The sequence below is a fragment of the Plecotus auritus genome (genome assembly GCF_963455305.1).
Source record: "Plecotus auritus genome assembly, chromosome: 9".
NCBI classification, from domain to species: domain Eukaryota; kingdom Metazoa; phylum Chordata; class Mammalia; order Chiroptera; family Vespertilionidae; genus Plecotus; species Plecotus auritus.
In genome coordinates, this window is record NC_137783.1 from 69,482,069 (window position 1) to 69,497,321 (window position 15,253).

The window sequence follows — 15,253 nt, forward strand, 5'->3', positions numbered from 1 at the left end:
AAGCCTCCTCCATTAAACAAAATGCTCAGTCAGACCTAATTATTGTGCTAGTCTCCCTCACAAGAGGCCAACAAAAAGTGCACTTATGCCATGGAGGGACTAGCTGCCAGGCAGGGTATGGCATGGTTTTGGAATGCTTCATTTCATTGGATTAAAGTTACAATCTCAGAGCCAAGCCACATGTCAGCAACGTTAGACCAGATACTTTCTAAGGGGAAAGAATTCAAAATCTTGGCTTTCACCATGAAGGTAAAACCTTTTTCATTCCACTTACTGTTCATTAGAGAGAATAATTTGCCTCCCAATTTACTGGTGTTCAATAGTTTTTCAAGTTAAATAAAGTGAAGCTTCTTCTGAGGGCATTATCAACAGCACCCAAGGTGTTCACCTCTCACCCCTGCTACTTCTTACCCGTCTACTGGGGAGGGGAAGGCTTCACATATCACGAACCTTTATCTTTACAGATGAAGCCTGTTTCCTTATTCTACAACTGCCGAAAGAATTAAGACCAAAAGTCCATTAGTATTAGATTCATTTAAAAGCTACTCTGGTGCGGGGGATGCGGGTGCAAGGGGGAGGGGACATCTGTAATACTTAAACAATAAATTAAAAGGCAATTAATACTCTCAGAGAGTATTCCTCTTAAAAAATATATGTATCATTAATTTTTAATCTTAGATCCCATTATATTATCCTGAATCCGCAGACACCAAAGCATAAGACAAGAGTCTAATTCATTTTATACTATTTATTTGATTAAAGAATTTTCCTTTTTTGTGTACACTGGAATGTTATATTCCCTATGTATTTTACAGGGTTACAAAACATCTCTCATTTTAATAATACCCCAAAAGTAATTTCAGAAAAAAGTTTTTGTAAAACTAAACTTGACTTTAAAAAAATCATATGGATAAGCAACTCAAACAAAACTGGATTAATAAGATTTGCCTATTTAACTACATGACAGATTCCTTGTCCCAGGCCCCTTCCTAAAAAAAAAACCACCAAAAACACACAAACAAAAAAACCCAGGTGGAAACCAAACTGGAGATAAGGATTCTTCCCTGATGCGGTCAGGGGAAAGGGAAAGGCCAGATGTTTCTTTGGCAAACAACTCCATCCATGACCACTGGTGAGCAACTGCTTTGCTTCAAGTACCACACACTTCGTGCTCCGAGTGGGCGTGGAACTCTCCACCAGCAGACAGTGCAGTCATCCAGTCCCCTGCCTCCTCCCGCCTGTGGCTGCCACCTCCAGCAGCTACACCAACCCTTCTGGGCGCAGGCCAAAGACAGGCTGACTGATGTAGTCCTCTCAATTGAAAAAGTAATGGATAAAATGGGGCTAAGAAAATAACTACTACATGATGACACTCACTGGAAAAGACTTGGAAGAGGAAATGGATGGATTTCAGAGATAGGGACAGATAGGCTGGTGAAAAAAGGCTGGGCAGGCCAGAAGTGGGAGTAGATGTCAGCAATCTAGTACATGCCAGTATAATCAGTTGCCTTTTGAAATGCTAAAATCCTGGTGGCAATGCAGTCTCCTGGATAGTTTAGGGCCAATGGAATTGGCACAAGGACTCACTGAACACACGCCTCCAAAATCATAACCTTGTCTCTGCAAGAAAAGAAAGGACTGATGACACAGACAACAGCCAGTAGGAGGGAGGTGGTGAACCTGAGGAATATGAATGGATTCCAAAGACTATGAGCTATTATGTTTTAGGTGAAGTACCCAAAATATGGATAACTGAAGCCTTGATAGCACCAGCAGCAGAAATAACTACCTGTGGATGTGAAATCCCTAGCTGGACATAATCCTTCTCCTCCCAGACATCTTTTAGTGGGGCTATGCCATTTGAAACCATTTCTCAGCTGTCTTTAATATTCACAGTACTGTTCTAAACTGGAGGGACCAGCCTAAAAGGAAAACAACTTGTCAAAGGAGTGAAAGAATGAATATAGAAAAAGAATATGAGACATCCTCATCTTTTAACTTCTAAACTCCAAACACCTTAAACAATTCACCTGTATAGTCTAAAAATCAAGACTGGATTAGATCAACTTGGTCTAGGAGTACCCAATAAATACAACACTTATATACAGATGATCCCAGTGCTTGAATGTATAGAAAGAAAAGAACTGAAGGTAAAGAAAAGGAGTATGAAAGATTAAAATTTTCTGCAAAGAAAACTTTTAAAAAACAAAGTAAGTATGAAATATAACTATATATTTAGGGATTAAAATAAAGGAGCAGCCTACGCCAGGCAGAGGAGGTGTTTAACTGGGGGCATTCTCTGGAGCTTCCTTTCCTGCTGGCCAGTAAAATCTGCCAAAGAAATCAGCAGCCTTTCCCTTTCTGTTTGTGTCATTTCTTTGCCAAAGAATGTGTCTGTGACATGAAACACTGAGGGTGAGTTGAGGGTCCTTGAGCGCCGAGAACCGTGCATACTAGAAAAAAAGGGTCTCCAATGGCTTGTAGATTTGGAAAAAAAATTCTTCAGCCACTGTTGGCTTCTTCTTTATTAATCTGAAAGTTTTCCTCTTCTTGGTATTACAGGATTTCATACTTATCCACCAGGAAAGTGGTCTCTGTGGAAAACCTTACTGGGCTGTTCCCATCTACCTGGGTCACTTTGGTTACCTAGGAAAACAAAGAGTAAGGTAAAGCAGGAAGAAAAGTCTCCAAGGTGCTGACTAAATTCTCAGTTACAACAGATCACATTTCCTCCAAGCAGTACTAAAAGTGACTCAGAAGTGCCAAAAAACACACTTCAATCTGCAGCTTACAGCATCACTCTTCCCCATCAACATGTCAACCTGGCCCGGCCAGCATGGTTCAGTGGTTGAGCGTTGACCTATGAACCAGAAGGTCACAGTTTGATTCCCAGTCAGGACACATGCCCAAGTTGTGGGCTCCATCCCCAGTAAGGGGCTGTGCAGAAGGCAGCTGATCAATGATGTTTCTATCTCTCTCTCTTTCCCTTCCTCTCTGAAATCAAGAGTGGCCACTGCCCAGATCCTGCCACATAAAATCTATGAAGTTCATAGACATTCTATCAGGATGCTCAATTAACATTTGACTCCAAACAAAATAATGTAACTCTTCAAAATTATTTGTTTGATTTGCTTTCAAAATCTAACTAAGTTGGCTTTATCGTACTTATTTTCTAGATATAGCTGGATCTTCCAAATGAGACAGTCTTTTCTTTTTAGTAATAAAAAATGTCTAGTTGCCAAAACCGGTTTGGCTCAGTGGATAGAGCGTCGGCCTGTGGTCTGAAGGGTCCCAGGTTCGATTCCGGTCAAGGGCATGTACCTTGGTTGCGGGCACATCCCCAGTGGGAGGTGTGCAAGAGGCAGTAAATCGATGTTTCTCTCTCATCTATGTTTCTAGCTCTCTATCCCTCTCCCTTCCTCTCTGTAAAATATCAATAAAATATCTTATAAAAAAAAATGTCTAGTTTAATGAATTATCTGTAACAACGGGCCTATAATGGCACCAACATAATACCTGAACTATATATAAAAGCCTAAGCGACCGGAATGACGGGTCGCTATGATGCACACTGACTACCAGGGGACAGATGCTCAATGCAGGAGCTGCCCCCTGGTGGTCAATACGGTCCCACAGCCAACCTCCCCTGGTCCCTCCCCCCCCCCCCCCCACCGGCGGCCCCCTGGCTGAGACGGGGAACCAGGGTGGGTGGTGGTGGACGTGGCCCCTTTCCCAGGGGGCCCGAGAGCCAGCTCCCTCCTCAGGGCCAGCAGCCAAGCTCCCATGCCCCGTCCCTCCCCCTCGCCGGCAGGCCCCAATCAGCCCACTGCCTACCCACGGTGGTGGCGGCACAGCAACAAGGAAAGGAGGAGGGGGGGGGTAGGCAGGGAACCATGCAGTGGCGTGGTGCCGACGATGACTGCTTTGGCGTCTGGCCCAGCTACCGTCACCTCCTCTCCAGCCCAGCCCTGATTGGCCAGGCCTAGGGACCCCACCTGTGCACAAACTTTGTGCACTGGGCCTCTAGTTGATTTATGTTTTCTAATGAGGTTTTGAGAGACCTATTATTCTGTCCTACTCTTCAAATGGTCCCAAACAGGAAAATGTACCCATTTCTATCTAATGTCTTAGGTTCAACAATATGCTCCCAATACTGAGGTACTTATGCCAATAACTGAGAGGGGAGAGAGAACTGCTCTTTGGAATCATCCAACAGGGGAAATTCTAACTTACTCAGCTCTTACAGGAGGGACAGTGACCATGTGAGAAGATAAGATAGTGCCAGAATAATAAGCAAATCAATGAGTCAGAGGGGAACACGATAATATAAACTGGGTCCCTGTAATGCAAATTCAAAAAGTGGAGGAACAATGAGTTAAAAACAACCCAAAAGAACAGTTCATAAATTTCTAATGCTTTGCCCACCTAAAGGACAAGATCTGCAACAGAACTGGCTCATGACAATAAAGGGAAGTTGTGACATAAAAAATCCAAAAATTGCCCTGATTGGTTTGGCTCAGTGGATAGAGCGTCGGCCTGCGGACTGAAAGGTCCCAGGTTCGATTCCAGTCAAGGGCATGTACCTTGGTTGCGGGCACATCCCCAGTGGGAGGTGTGCAGGAGGCAGCTGATCGATGTTTCTCTCCCATCGATGTTTCTAACTCTCTATCCCTCTCCCTTTCTCTCTGTAAAAAATCAATAAAATACATTTAAAAAATAAAATAAAATAAAAACAAATTTCTTTAAAAAAAATAAAAATAAAAAAAAATAATCCAAAAATTGTACCCATTTATATTATAGAATCACTTTTAGTAATTTTGTCTTCTAAACAAAAAACTTTTTCATTCCTTGGGTTCAAACAAATGACAATACAAAGGCATTACAAAATCATGTGTTGGGTGTTTTGAAAAACAGATTTTAAGCCCAGCTGGCATGGCTCAGTGTTTGAGCATTGACCTATGAACCAGGAAATCACAGTTCAATTCCCGGTCAGGACACATACCCAGGGTTGTGGGCTCATTCTCCAGTGTGGGGCATGCAGGAGGCAGCCAATCAATGATTTTCTCTCATCATTGATGTTTCTATCTCTCTCTGCCTTCCTCCCTGAAATCAATAAAAATATACTTTAAAAAAACAATTTTAAAATATATGATTTAAAAAATAGACAAGAGATATAAATCTTACACAACCCATAATTTTTAAATATGTATTTATATTCAGTGTCTTTACTTTGTCTGATCTAAAGAGGAAAACTGAGGTAAAGGAGGTGAGAAATCTGGCCAAGATCATACAATGGAATGGGCCGGGGACACCAGCTTTTCTGGTGTTCTGCTCTGACCACGAAGTCATGCTACCTATATGGCAACTGTCTTACCACTTTCCCCATATAGGATCTCCAGAAAAATGAGGTACCTGTATGTTACAGTAATTTTTTTTGGAGATAAAGGAGACTTGGACAGGAAAGAAGTCATTGGGCTGCCCAGCAATGCTGAACTCGAGGCTGCCACTCTTATTTTTGGCATCAATCACTGGCAGGCACCACTCCAAGGTATTTCGTCGACTGTCGTGTCGATACTCGCCATCGAGCTCACCAATAACCGGTGCGCCAACACCAGATCTGTCATGAGAAACATCCATGTCAAGTTAGTTGTCCAGAGCTGAAAGAACTCTGCCAAGGAAAACCAGCCCCAAATTTGATTATGCTCCTCAAATTCTACCCACTTTTATACAGTGCAAGAAAAAATTAGGTTCCCTAATAACTTCAAGAATCAAAGTCCTGGCACCCTGGCTAAGGGTCTCGTTCATTCCCTTTGTAGATCCAGGTATATGCAACCACAGGTAATTGGCAAATATGCCTGCGGGCTGCTGCAACACCTGGACTAGATCTGGAGTTAACAGGGGATGACACTGACAAATGTGTGAAGTGGGATGTATTTCCAAAAATCTGCACCAATCGTTTGTTGCTGTGTCAAGAGGAATTTTAATGAAGGCAGCTCTCTGTACAGGTGACAATGGGGAAAGAACAGGTTGGCAGTAGTGGGGGGAAACTTTACACAGCATTATGTAGTTGTTTAGAATGAAGTGAACCTTTGAGAGAATATTTTCAAAAGATTTTAGAATGTTTCCAAACTTACTGTAATTGAAACCAGTGATTTATTTGATTGACAATCCAGTAAGTGTACTTTGGCTGTTAAGTGAAAGACAATTATCCCCTGACAAAATTTGAATGTGATGGGAAATAGATATACAGTTATCTAATCTGCGAAAGAACTAGTTAGAATGTACTTTGCATCCCCACACATGGCTGACAGGCAGTGTCACCTATCCCTACACATTCTAAATTTACCACCTTTTAACTCACCAGGGACAGTCAATCCTTGTAGTAGGGGCAGGGTAAATAACAGAGACAAAGAAAACTTTAAGGGTAATATAACACAATAAACTCTTCCCTATCAATTTTATGGCCCCAGTTGTATATATGTTCTTCTCTTTGCTCTGTTCCAATTCTGATTCTGATTTCTAACCGGATCAGTTCTACACAATAGGGTAAAATGTTGTTTAAAGGGTCTCTGTTGGAGACTATTGAAAAATTGAGCTAAGACACAGGAAACCACCATAACCACAATTATAGGGTAGATGGAGAGGACTGAAAATAGTCCAGTAAAGTAAGTCCTAACAAAACAAGTCCCACACCTGTTACCCATGCCCAAGACCTACAATGGTTAAAGGCAGCCATTTATTGTTCTGAAAGAATAACCAAGCTGTGAAGAATAAGATGGCTACCCAATTAAAGGAGATATTGGTAATAAAGCATATTTTAAAAAATGGAAATAAGAATGACTAAAACCACACCTCGTCATGTAAAGGTTTGAATTATCAAAAAGGGAACAAAACTAAAGTACCATTTTCTCTGCAACAATAACGAAGCAATACAACAGTAAAGATGCAATAAAAATACATTTACTGGGTGCTCATAGGGGGCAGGGGGGCTGAGAGGTAGAGGACAGGAGCTGGGATTAAAGTAATAAGAGCACACACTCACTGGAAATGCCAGGGAGGAGATAAACTTAAGGTAAAGAGTATTTCCAGACAAACCTAGAAAGTGGGCCATTTAAGCACACAAGAAAAACTTCTGGGAATGATGGACATTTTCATTAGCTTAATTGTCGTGATAGTTTCACAGGTATATACATGTCAAAACTTAATAAACTATACAATTTAGATATGTGTAGTGTAGCCCTAACCGGTTTGGCTCAGTGGATAGAGCGTCGGCCTGCGGACTGAAGGGTCCCAGGTTCGATTCCAGTCAAGGGCATGTACCGATGTTTCTAACTCTCTATACATCTCCCTTCCTCTCACTAAAAAATCAGTAAAAATATATTAAAAAAAAAATAATTATGTGTAGTGTATCTGCATATAAATCAGACCTTAATAAAGCTGTTAAAAATTTTACTAAAATCAACGCAGACTTGGTTTTACAGCAAGAATCAATAGTTCCCTTGAAAACATACTCTCATCTTTAGCTGGAAGCTTAGAGAGCAAAATGAAAAAGAAAAATTCAGTCTGACAGACCCAATTTCTTGAAGAGTTGCAAAACAAAACAGAAAGTGCGCAGTGGCTAATCCTGGAAATCTTCATTACAACCCTAACAAACTGAAAGAGCTCTAGCATAGCAACTGGCTATTTGCATGGTTTGGTTTTCAAGTTAGCAACTCCACACTCCTTTTAAAGTGTATAGCTCAGTGCTCGCTTCGGCAGCACACATACTAAAAATTGGAACGATATGGAGAAGATTAGCATGGCCCCTGCGCAAGGATGACACACAAATTCATGAAGTGTTCCATATTAAAAATAAAATAAAGTGTACAGCTCAATGCATTATGACAGAGGCCTGTAACCTTGTAAGCACCATCACAATCCTTTCTAATAAAGAGGGAATATGCTAATTGACCATCGCACCTTCACAGATGGCGGCATCCATAGCCAACAAGGAGGGAATATGCTAATTGACTGTCACACCCTCAAAGATGGCGGCACCCACAGCCACAAGATGGTGGCACCCAGTCCCCTCAGTCCCACCGGGGCGGCAGGCACATGGCACGGCTGGGCCCGCCCCCAGGCAGGTCCAGCCACTCCACGTGCCTGCCTGTGGAGTCCCCCAGTCCCCTCAGCACCCCCAGCTGCCCAGGGCCGGCCCGAGGTGCAGGCAAGCCTAGGATGGCGGCTGCCCAGCCGCCCAGGGCCTCCCGAGGCTCAGGTAACCAGGGTCGGCTGAGGCTTATGCTGCCGGCAGTGGCAGCAGCAGAGGTGTGATGGGGGCGTTGCCTTCCCCTAATCGCCAGGTTGCCTCTCGCCCCTGAGGGCTCCCGGACTGTGAGAGGGGGCAGGCCAGGCTGAGGGAACCCCCCTCCAGTGCATGAATTTTCATGCACCGGGCCTCTAGTTAAGTCATAAAGTATTCCCATCATCCCCCAAAGTTCCTCGTGCCCCTTTGCAGGCAAATGATTTCTTCTAAAAACACACACAAACAGACACCTTCTTCTTTACCTCCTGATTTCTGTCCCAAGAGTGTTTATTATCTTTTCAGAATGTCATATAAGTGAAGCCATATAGCATGTAGCCTTTATCTCTGGCTTCTTTCACAACCGGTCTTATGAAGAAGCAAGTATCTTAGAATGACCAGCCAGCTAACTGCTGCTTCCAAAACAAGTTCTAAAAACTAGTTCTATAAGCCCAATATAGGAAAATAATTATGTGGGGGATACCACTTACGGGAGTGGGATGGTAATAACCACATCATTCAATTCTAAATTATCTTCTTGTAGCTCGTATTCTATGTTGACATCACAGCCATTTCCACTCTCTGAGGGCCAGCAATTAACTGAGGAGAGAAGCAAAGCAGGCATACTAGAACATTAAAAAAGAGTAGAGAAAAGTTCAGATGGCAAATCAAAGCTGACAGCTATGGACCTTAAACATCTGAAAGTAAACTATTTAAATAACAGTTTTGACATTAAAGCCACTAAAAAAATAAAGCCAATGATTAAAAAACCACAGTACAGCAGGTCATTTTCTCAAAGAGGATTTTGTTACGGCAATGGAGAGAAGAGTGTAAGCCAGGGCTATTTCTAGTTGTCAATGCAGACGAACTTAGTGGGACTAGCCAGAAGCACTTACTTGTCAGTGGAATAAAGGACTCCTCTGTGGTTTGTAGTCTCCACTTTAGCACCCCTACGTCACTGTTGACTGGAAATGACTTCTCTGGATTCTTCAAGCCAATTAGAGATTCTGAGGTGAAAAGTTTTTTATCTACATTTGGATGGGTCTGAAATGAAAAGTGAAAAGAGTTTCTGAGGCTTAGACATAAGACAAAATAAATTTTCTCTGGTCTTCCATGGCTCATAATAGAAACATCTCAAATAGGGTGCCTAAAACATTCCAATTCTTTTTTAATTAAAAAAAAAAATATTTCCCTTTATTGCTTTTTAGAGAGAGAGAAAGGGAGAGGAATAGAGAAATAGAAACATCAGTGAGAGAGAAACATCATCGACTGGCTGCCTCCTGCATCTCCCCCCAGCCCCCATGGGGATTGGGCCCACAACCAAGGCATGTGCCCTGACCAGGAATCAAACCAGCGACCTCTTGGCCCATGGGTGGTCAACGCTCAACCACTGAGCCACACCAGCCAGGCCAATTCTTTTTTCTTTTTAAAATATATTTGTATTGATTTTTTACAGAGAGGAAGCAAGAGGGATAGAGTCAGAAACATCCGTGAGAGAAAATCAATGAGTTGCCTCCTGCATGCCCCCTACTGGGGATCAAATCTGCAACCAATGTACATGCCCTTGACCAGAATTGAACCCAGGACCTTTCAGTTCTCTGGCGGATGCTCTATCCACTGAGTGAAACTGGTCAGGGTTCTTTTTGATTTTAAAGAAAGATTTTTAAGATTTAAGACATTTAAAAAATATATTTTTTTAAAAAGTGACTTCAACTCTAAGCCATTTTATTTGTAACTAAACAAGTTAATAAAAGACCTTTAACCAAGTCCTTTCCAAAAATATTTCACAAGGAGCAGCCTCATGGTGGGGGTAAGCTTGCCAAGTAAAAGACTAAGGGTTGCCCTGGCTGGTGTGGCTCAGTTGGTTGGGCATCATCCCCTGTGCACTGAAAGGTCCAGGGTTAGATTCCCGGTCAGGGCACATGCCCAGGTTGCAACTCAATCCCCAGTAGGGGCCATGCAGGAGGCAGCCGATCAATGTTTCTCTCACACTGATATATTTTTCTCTCTCTCCCTAAAATTAATAAAATATATTAAAAAACAAACATACAAACAAAACTAAGGGTCACACGTTGATCAACTGCCTCAGTCACATAGCAGTCCTGGCTTTATACTAAAGAGACAAGAGAGGAAAAAGCTCTGTGGAAAGTTTAGTTGAAATCTTGCTTAGAGCACTAAATTCAGGCCAAGTAAGATGGGCTAATCTTTTAAAAAGAAGTCATACCCCTGTCCGGTTTTGCTCAGTGGATAGAGCATCGGCCTGTGACCCAAAGGATCCCAGGTTTGATTCTGGTCAAGGGCACATACCTTGGTTGCAGGCTTCTCCCTGGCCCAGGCCCTGATCGGAGCTCATGCAGGAGGCAACCAATCAATGTGTCTCTCTCACATCAATGTTTCTCTCTGTCTTTCCCTCCTTCTTCCACTCTCCCTAAAAATCAATGGAAAAATATCCTCGGGTGAGGATTAAAAACAACAAAACAAAATAAAAGGAAGTCATTTTAGGAGAAAAAAGGAAAAATAACTTTTGGGTAACAACCTACATATATTTTAAGAGCCAGCAAAACTGGTGTCAAGTAATAGAAGCACTACTTCAGAACACGAAGTTGACAAAAACACATCCTTCCCCAAAGAATACATTCTTGTGATAAGAGCTATAAAATCAGCCCTAACCGGTTTGGCTCAGTGGATAGAGTGTCGGTCTGTGGACTCAGGGGTCACAGGTTCGATTCCGGTCAAGGGCATATACCTTGGTTGCGGGCACATCCCCAGTAGGAGGTGTGCAGGAGGCAGCTGATCTATGTTTCTCTCTCATCGATGTTTCTAACTCTCTATCCCTCTCCTTTCCTCTCTGTAAAAAATCAATAAAATATATATATATTTTTTTAAAAAAAAGAGATATAAAATCAACCATGTAAAGAAAATGTGAGCCATAACCGGTTTGGCTCAGTGGATAGAGCGTCGGCCTGCGGACTGAAAGGTCCCGGGTTCGATTCCGGTCAAGAGCATGTAACTTGGTTGCGGGCACATCCCCAGTGGGAGGTGTGCAGGAGGCAGCTGATCGATGTTTCTCTCTCATCGATGTTTCTGACTATCTATCCTTCTTCTTTCCTCTCTGTAAAAAATCAATAAAATATATTTTAAAAAAAAAAGAAAATGTGACAAGAACAACTATAATAATATAAAGGACATCACATACACATTCAGTTAGGTGGACATTCATAAGGATTTTATGCCATTAGATACTGCCCTTCAGATAACAAAACAAGCACTGGTAGTTAAAACAAGGCAGAAAGAGTAAATTTGGTATCATAATCTGTTTTAATAAAATACCTCCTTATTAAGTTTAAAGACTTCTTTTAAAAAAAAAAACTGTATTTCAAGTAATATCCTAAATAATTTTACTCTTTACATAACAGTAACAGATAAGTGTCTCTCTGCACCTTTGTTAGTATGAAGCCATTTATTAGATTTTACTTTTTTATTAGATTTTAAAATTCAATTCCAATATTAAAGGCCATTTTAACACAGCTGCTGTCAAAAAAAAAAAATACAGCTGCTGACAATCACAAACAGCTAAAGAGATTTATTGCCTCAAGGCACCCACTATATGCAATAAATTAACTTCTTACCTATGCATCTAGAATGGCACTAATTGTACAATTGTAATAATTTTCTGTGTTCTGTGGTTCATATGAGGAACTCCAGTTGGCACGACTGTGTTAAGTAGACAAACAAAAGTCTTAATACTCCCTCATCAAAAGTCTCTACACACCTGTAGCTGCACCCCTTTCTTATCTTCATTTTCCACATGAAGACGAATTCGGCCAAATTTATCATCTGAGATCCTAAGCATGATCATGCCATGCAACTCCATATTCTGTAATCCTCCATCCCGTCCACAGGTTAGTGTGATTTTTTCCTCAATCTTCATGTGCACACTATAAAGAAAAGCAATAAATTTGTTCAAGAAGGTTGTGGATGATTAGCCATCCACAACTTATTTTAAGGTGCTGCTGCTATACAGGGTGGGGAAAAAGCAGGCCTACAGCTGTGAGCACACAAATCAGTTTTTTCTTGTATTATTTATTTATTTTTAAATACATTTTTATTGATTTCAGAGAGGAAGGGAGAGGAAGAGAGAGATAGAAACATCAATGATGAGAGAGAATTGGCTGCCTCCTGCATGCCCCATTCTGGAGATCAAGCCCGCAACTTGGGCATGTGCCCTGACTGGGAATAGAACTGTGACCTCCTGGTTCATAGGTCAACATTCAATCACTGAGCTACACCGGCTGGGCAATTATTTATTAATTATTGTATTATTTTCCATACAAAAAACTGTAAACTTACTTTTGCCCTGCACTGTATCAAAATTTAAAGCATTATACCCTCAATTCAGCAATTCTCATCCTACAGATAAATTCTTACCCATGCAAACAATATAGTAAGTTTTTCACAAAAAAATTGCTTGTAATAGCAAAAGTTTGGAAACAATTCAAATGCCCATCAATAGGACAGTGCTTAAATACATATCCACAAAAATGAGTATTAGGCAGTTGTGAAAAAAAGCGGATGACCACTTAAAAAGCTTCTATTTTAAAATAATTTCAAAAAAAGAAAATAAATAATTTCAAATATTAAAATTATACCAGGAATACATATATAGTCCTTTTATCCACTATTAATATCTTATCCCATTTGTTTTTATCATTTGCATACTCTCTCTATAAATACTGTTTATTTGATTTTTTCCCATGAACCAGGTAATATACATCATGGCCTTTCCCCCTAAATACTTAAGAGTACATTTTTAAAGAATATGGATATTCTGCTCTAACCGGTTTGGCTCAGTGAATAGAGCGTCAGCCTGTGGACTCAAGGGTCCCAGGTTCGATTCCGGTCAAGGGCATGTACCTTGGTTGTGGGCACATCCCCAGTAGGGGTCTGCAGGAGGCAGCTGATTGATGTTTCTCTCTCATCTATGTTTCTAACTCTCTCTCCCTCTCCCTTCCTCTCTGTAAAAAATCAATAAAATATATTTTTTTAAAAAAAGAATATGGATATTCTTTTACATAACCTTCGTACTGTTATTAACTTCACACATTTATACTGGTACAATACTTTTATCTAATGGACCATCCATATGCCAATTTAGTCCTAATTGACCTAATAATGTCCTTTAAGTAGTAGTACAAGATCCAGTCTACGGTAAGGCAATGCATTTCAATGTCGTCTCTAGAGTTTCAAATTAAGGTAATTCTTGTCTCCAAAATTGTGAAAAAAGCCACTGGAAAATGTCTTTTACGCTATCACTTACATTTGAGAAAACAAACTATACACAGTATTTTTATTCATCTACTAGTGGCCCCGTGCACAAAATTCATGCACATTAAAAGGGAATTAATTAGAGGAAATAATTTAATATTGCTATTTGCCCTTTCTCTATAATAGAAGTGTCAGAGATGAAAGAAAATTAGTAAAATGTATATGAAAACTTTCCTCCTGTCAGAGTCTGGGGCACACCACGGGACCCAAAGTCAAGTCCCCGCCCACCCACATGTGCCTCAAAATCGTGTGAGACCCAGACCCGGCTGCCCTCCCGCCCCCAACATTGGGCTAGATCAGCCGTGGGCAAACTACAGCCCGCGGGCCGGATCCAGCCCGTTCGGCTGTTCTATCCGGCCCGCAGAGCCGAAAGAGCGGAGGGTTCTCTTGCTCTCCCCTCCACTCCTTTACTTTGAATTTATATTAGTTCACACAAACACTCCATCCATGCTTTTGTTCCGGCCCTCCAGTCCAGTTTAAGAACCCATTGTGGCCCTTGAGTCAAAAAGTTTGCCCACCCCTGGGCTAGATCCAGACGCGGCCAGTCCCACCCTTGTCAAGGCCTGCCAGGCAGGGGGCGTAGCCTCAGGTCCCCTGGCCTGGCGCCAGAACGGGGGGCGTGGCCTGAGGTCCCCCATCAAGCCCCGCCAGGCGGGGGGGTGGGAGGGCGCAGCCTCAGGTCCCCTGTCAAGCCCCGCTGGGTGGGGGGTGTGGTCTGAGGTCCCCCGACCCAGCACTAGGGGTGCACCTTGAGGTCCTCTGTCAAGCCCTGCTGGGTGGGGGGCACGGCCTAAGGTCCCCTGTCAAGCCCAGCCAGACAGGGAGGCGCAGCCTGAGGTCCCCTGTCAAGCCCCACCTGGTGGGGGGCATGGGCTGAGGTCCCCCGGCCTGGCACTGGGGCGAGGGGAGCAGCCTGAGGTATCCTAGCCCAGCACCAGGACGAGAAGCGCACCTTGAGGTCCCCCGTCAAGCCCCGCCGGGCAGGGGGCATGGCCTGAGGTCCCCTGGCCTAGCGCTGGGGAGGGGGGCGCGGCCTGAGGTCCCCTGTCAAGCCCCATGGGGGTGGGGGAGGGCATAGCCTCAGGTCCCTGCTGATTGCTTGTTAAGGCTCCTTATGGGAACTTGGCCTCAGCTGTGGGTGCAGCCATCTTTGTGACGGAGTGATGGTCAATTAACATATTCCCTCTTTATTAGATAGGATATATAGTCTATTCCCCACAGAAAGATACACACAAAAAAATAGGTAAGCCCTAGCTGGTTTGGCTCAGTTGATAGAGCGTCAGCCTGCAGACTGAAGGGTCCTGGGTTTGATTCAGGTCTAGGGCACATGCCCAGGTTGCGGGCTCCATTCCCCAGTGGGGGGCATGCAGCAGGGTATGTGCCTTGACAGGGAATCGAATCTTGATTCATAGGTCGAAGCTCAACCACTGAGCACATCAGCCGGGCAAAAGGTAAGTTTTTTTTTTTTAAATATATTTTATTGATTTTTTACAGAGAGGAAAGGAGAGGGATAGAGAGTTAGAAACATCGATGAGAGAGAAACATCGATCAGCTGCCTCCTGCACACCCCCTACTGGGGTTGTGCCCGCAACCAAAGTACGTGCCCTTGACTGGAATCGAACCCGGGACCTTTCAGTCCGCAGGCCG

At 42.7% G+C, this 15,253-nt stretch overlaps 1 protein-coding gene across 1 annotated transcript in view; it reads right to left on the bottom strand.

Annotated features, from left to right (window-relative positions):
* Positions 1–733: 733 nt before the first annotated feature.
* ARCN1 (archain 1) overlaps positions 734–15,253 on the bottom strand; it is a 30,024-nt gene continuing 15,504 nt past the window's right edge. Inside the window, exons 6-10 of the mRNA XM_080642918.1 lie at positions 12,054–12,219; positions 9,178–9,325; positions 8,773–8,881; positions 5,413–5,617; positions 734–2,646 (exon numbers count right to left, since the gene is read on the bottom strand). Coding sequence (XP_080499044.1) covers positions 2,557–2,646; positions 5,413–5,617; positions 8,773–8,881; positions 9,178–9,325; positions 12,054–12,219 — 718 coding nt within the window. The 3' untranslated portion in view covers positions 734–2,556. The remainder of the gene's footprint in view (positions 2,647–5,412; positions 5,618–8,772; positions 8,882–9,177; positions 9,326–12,053; positions 12,220–15,253) is intronic.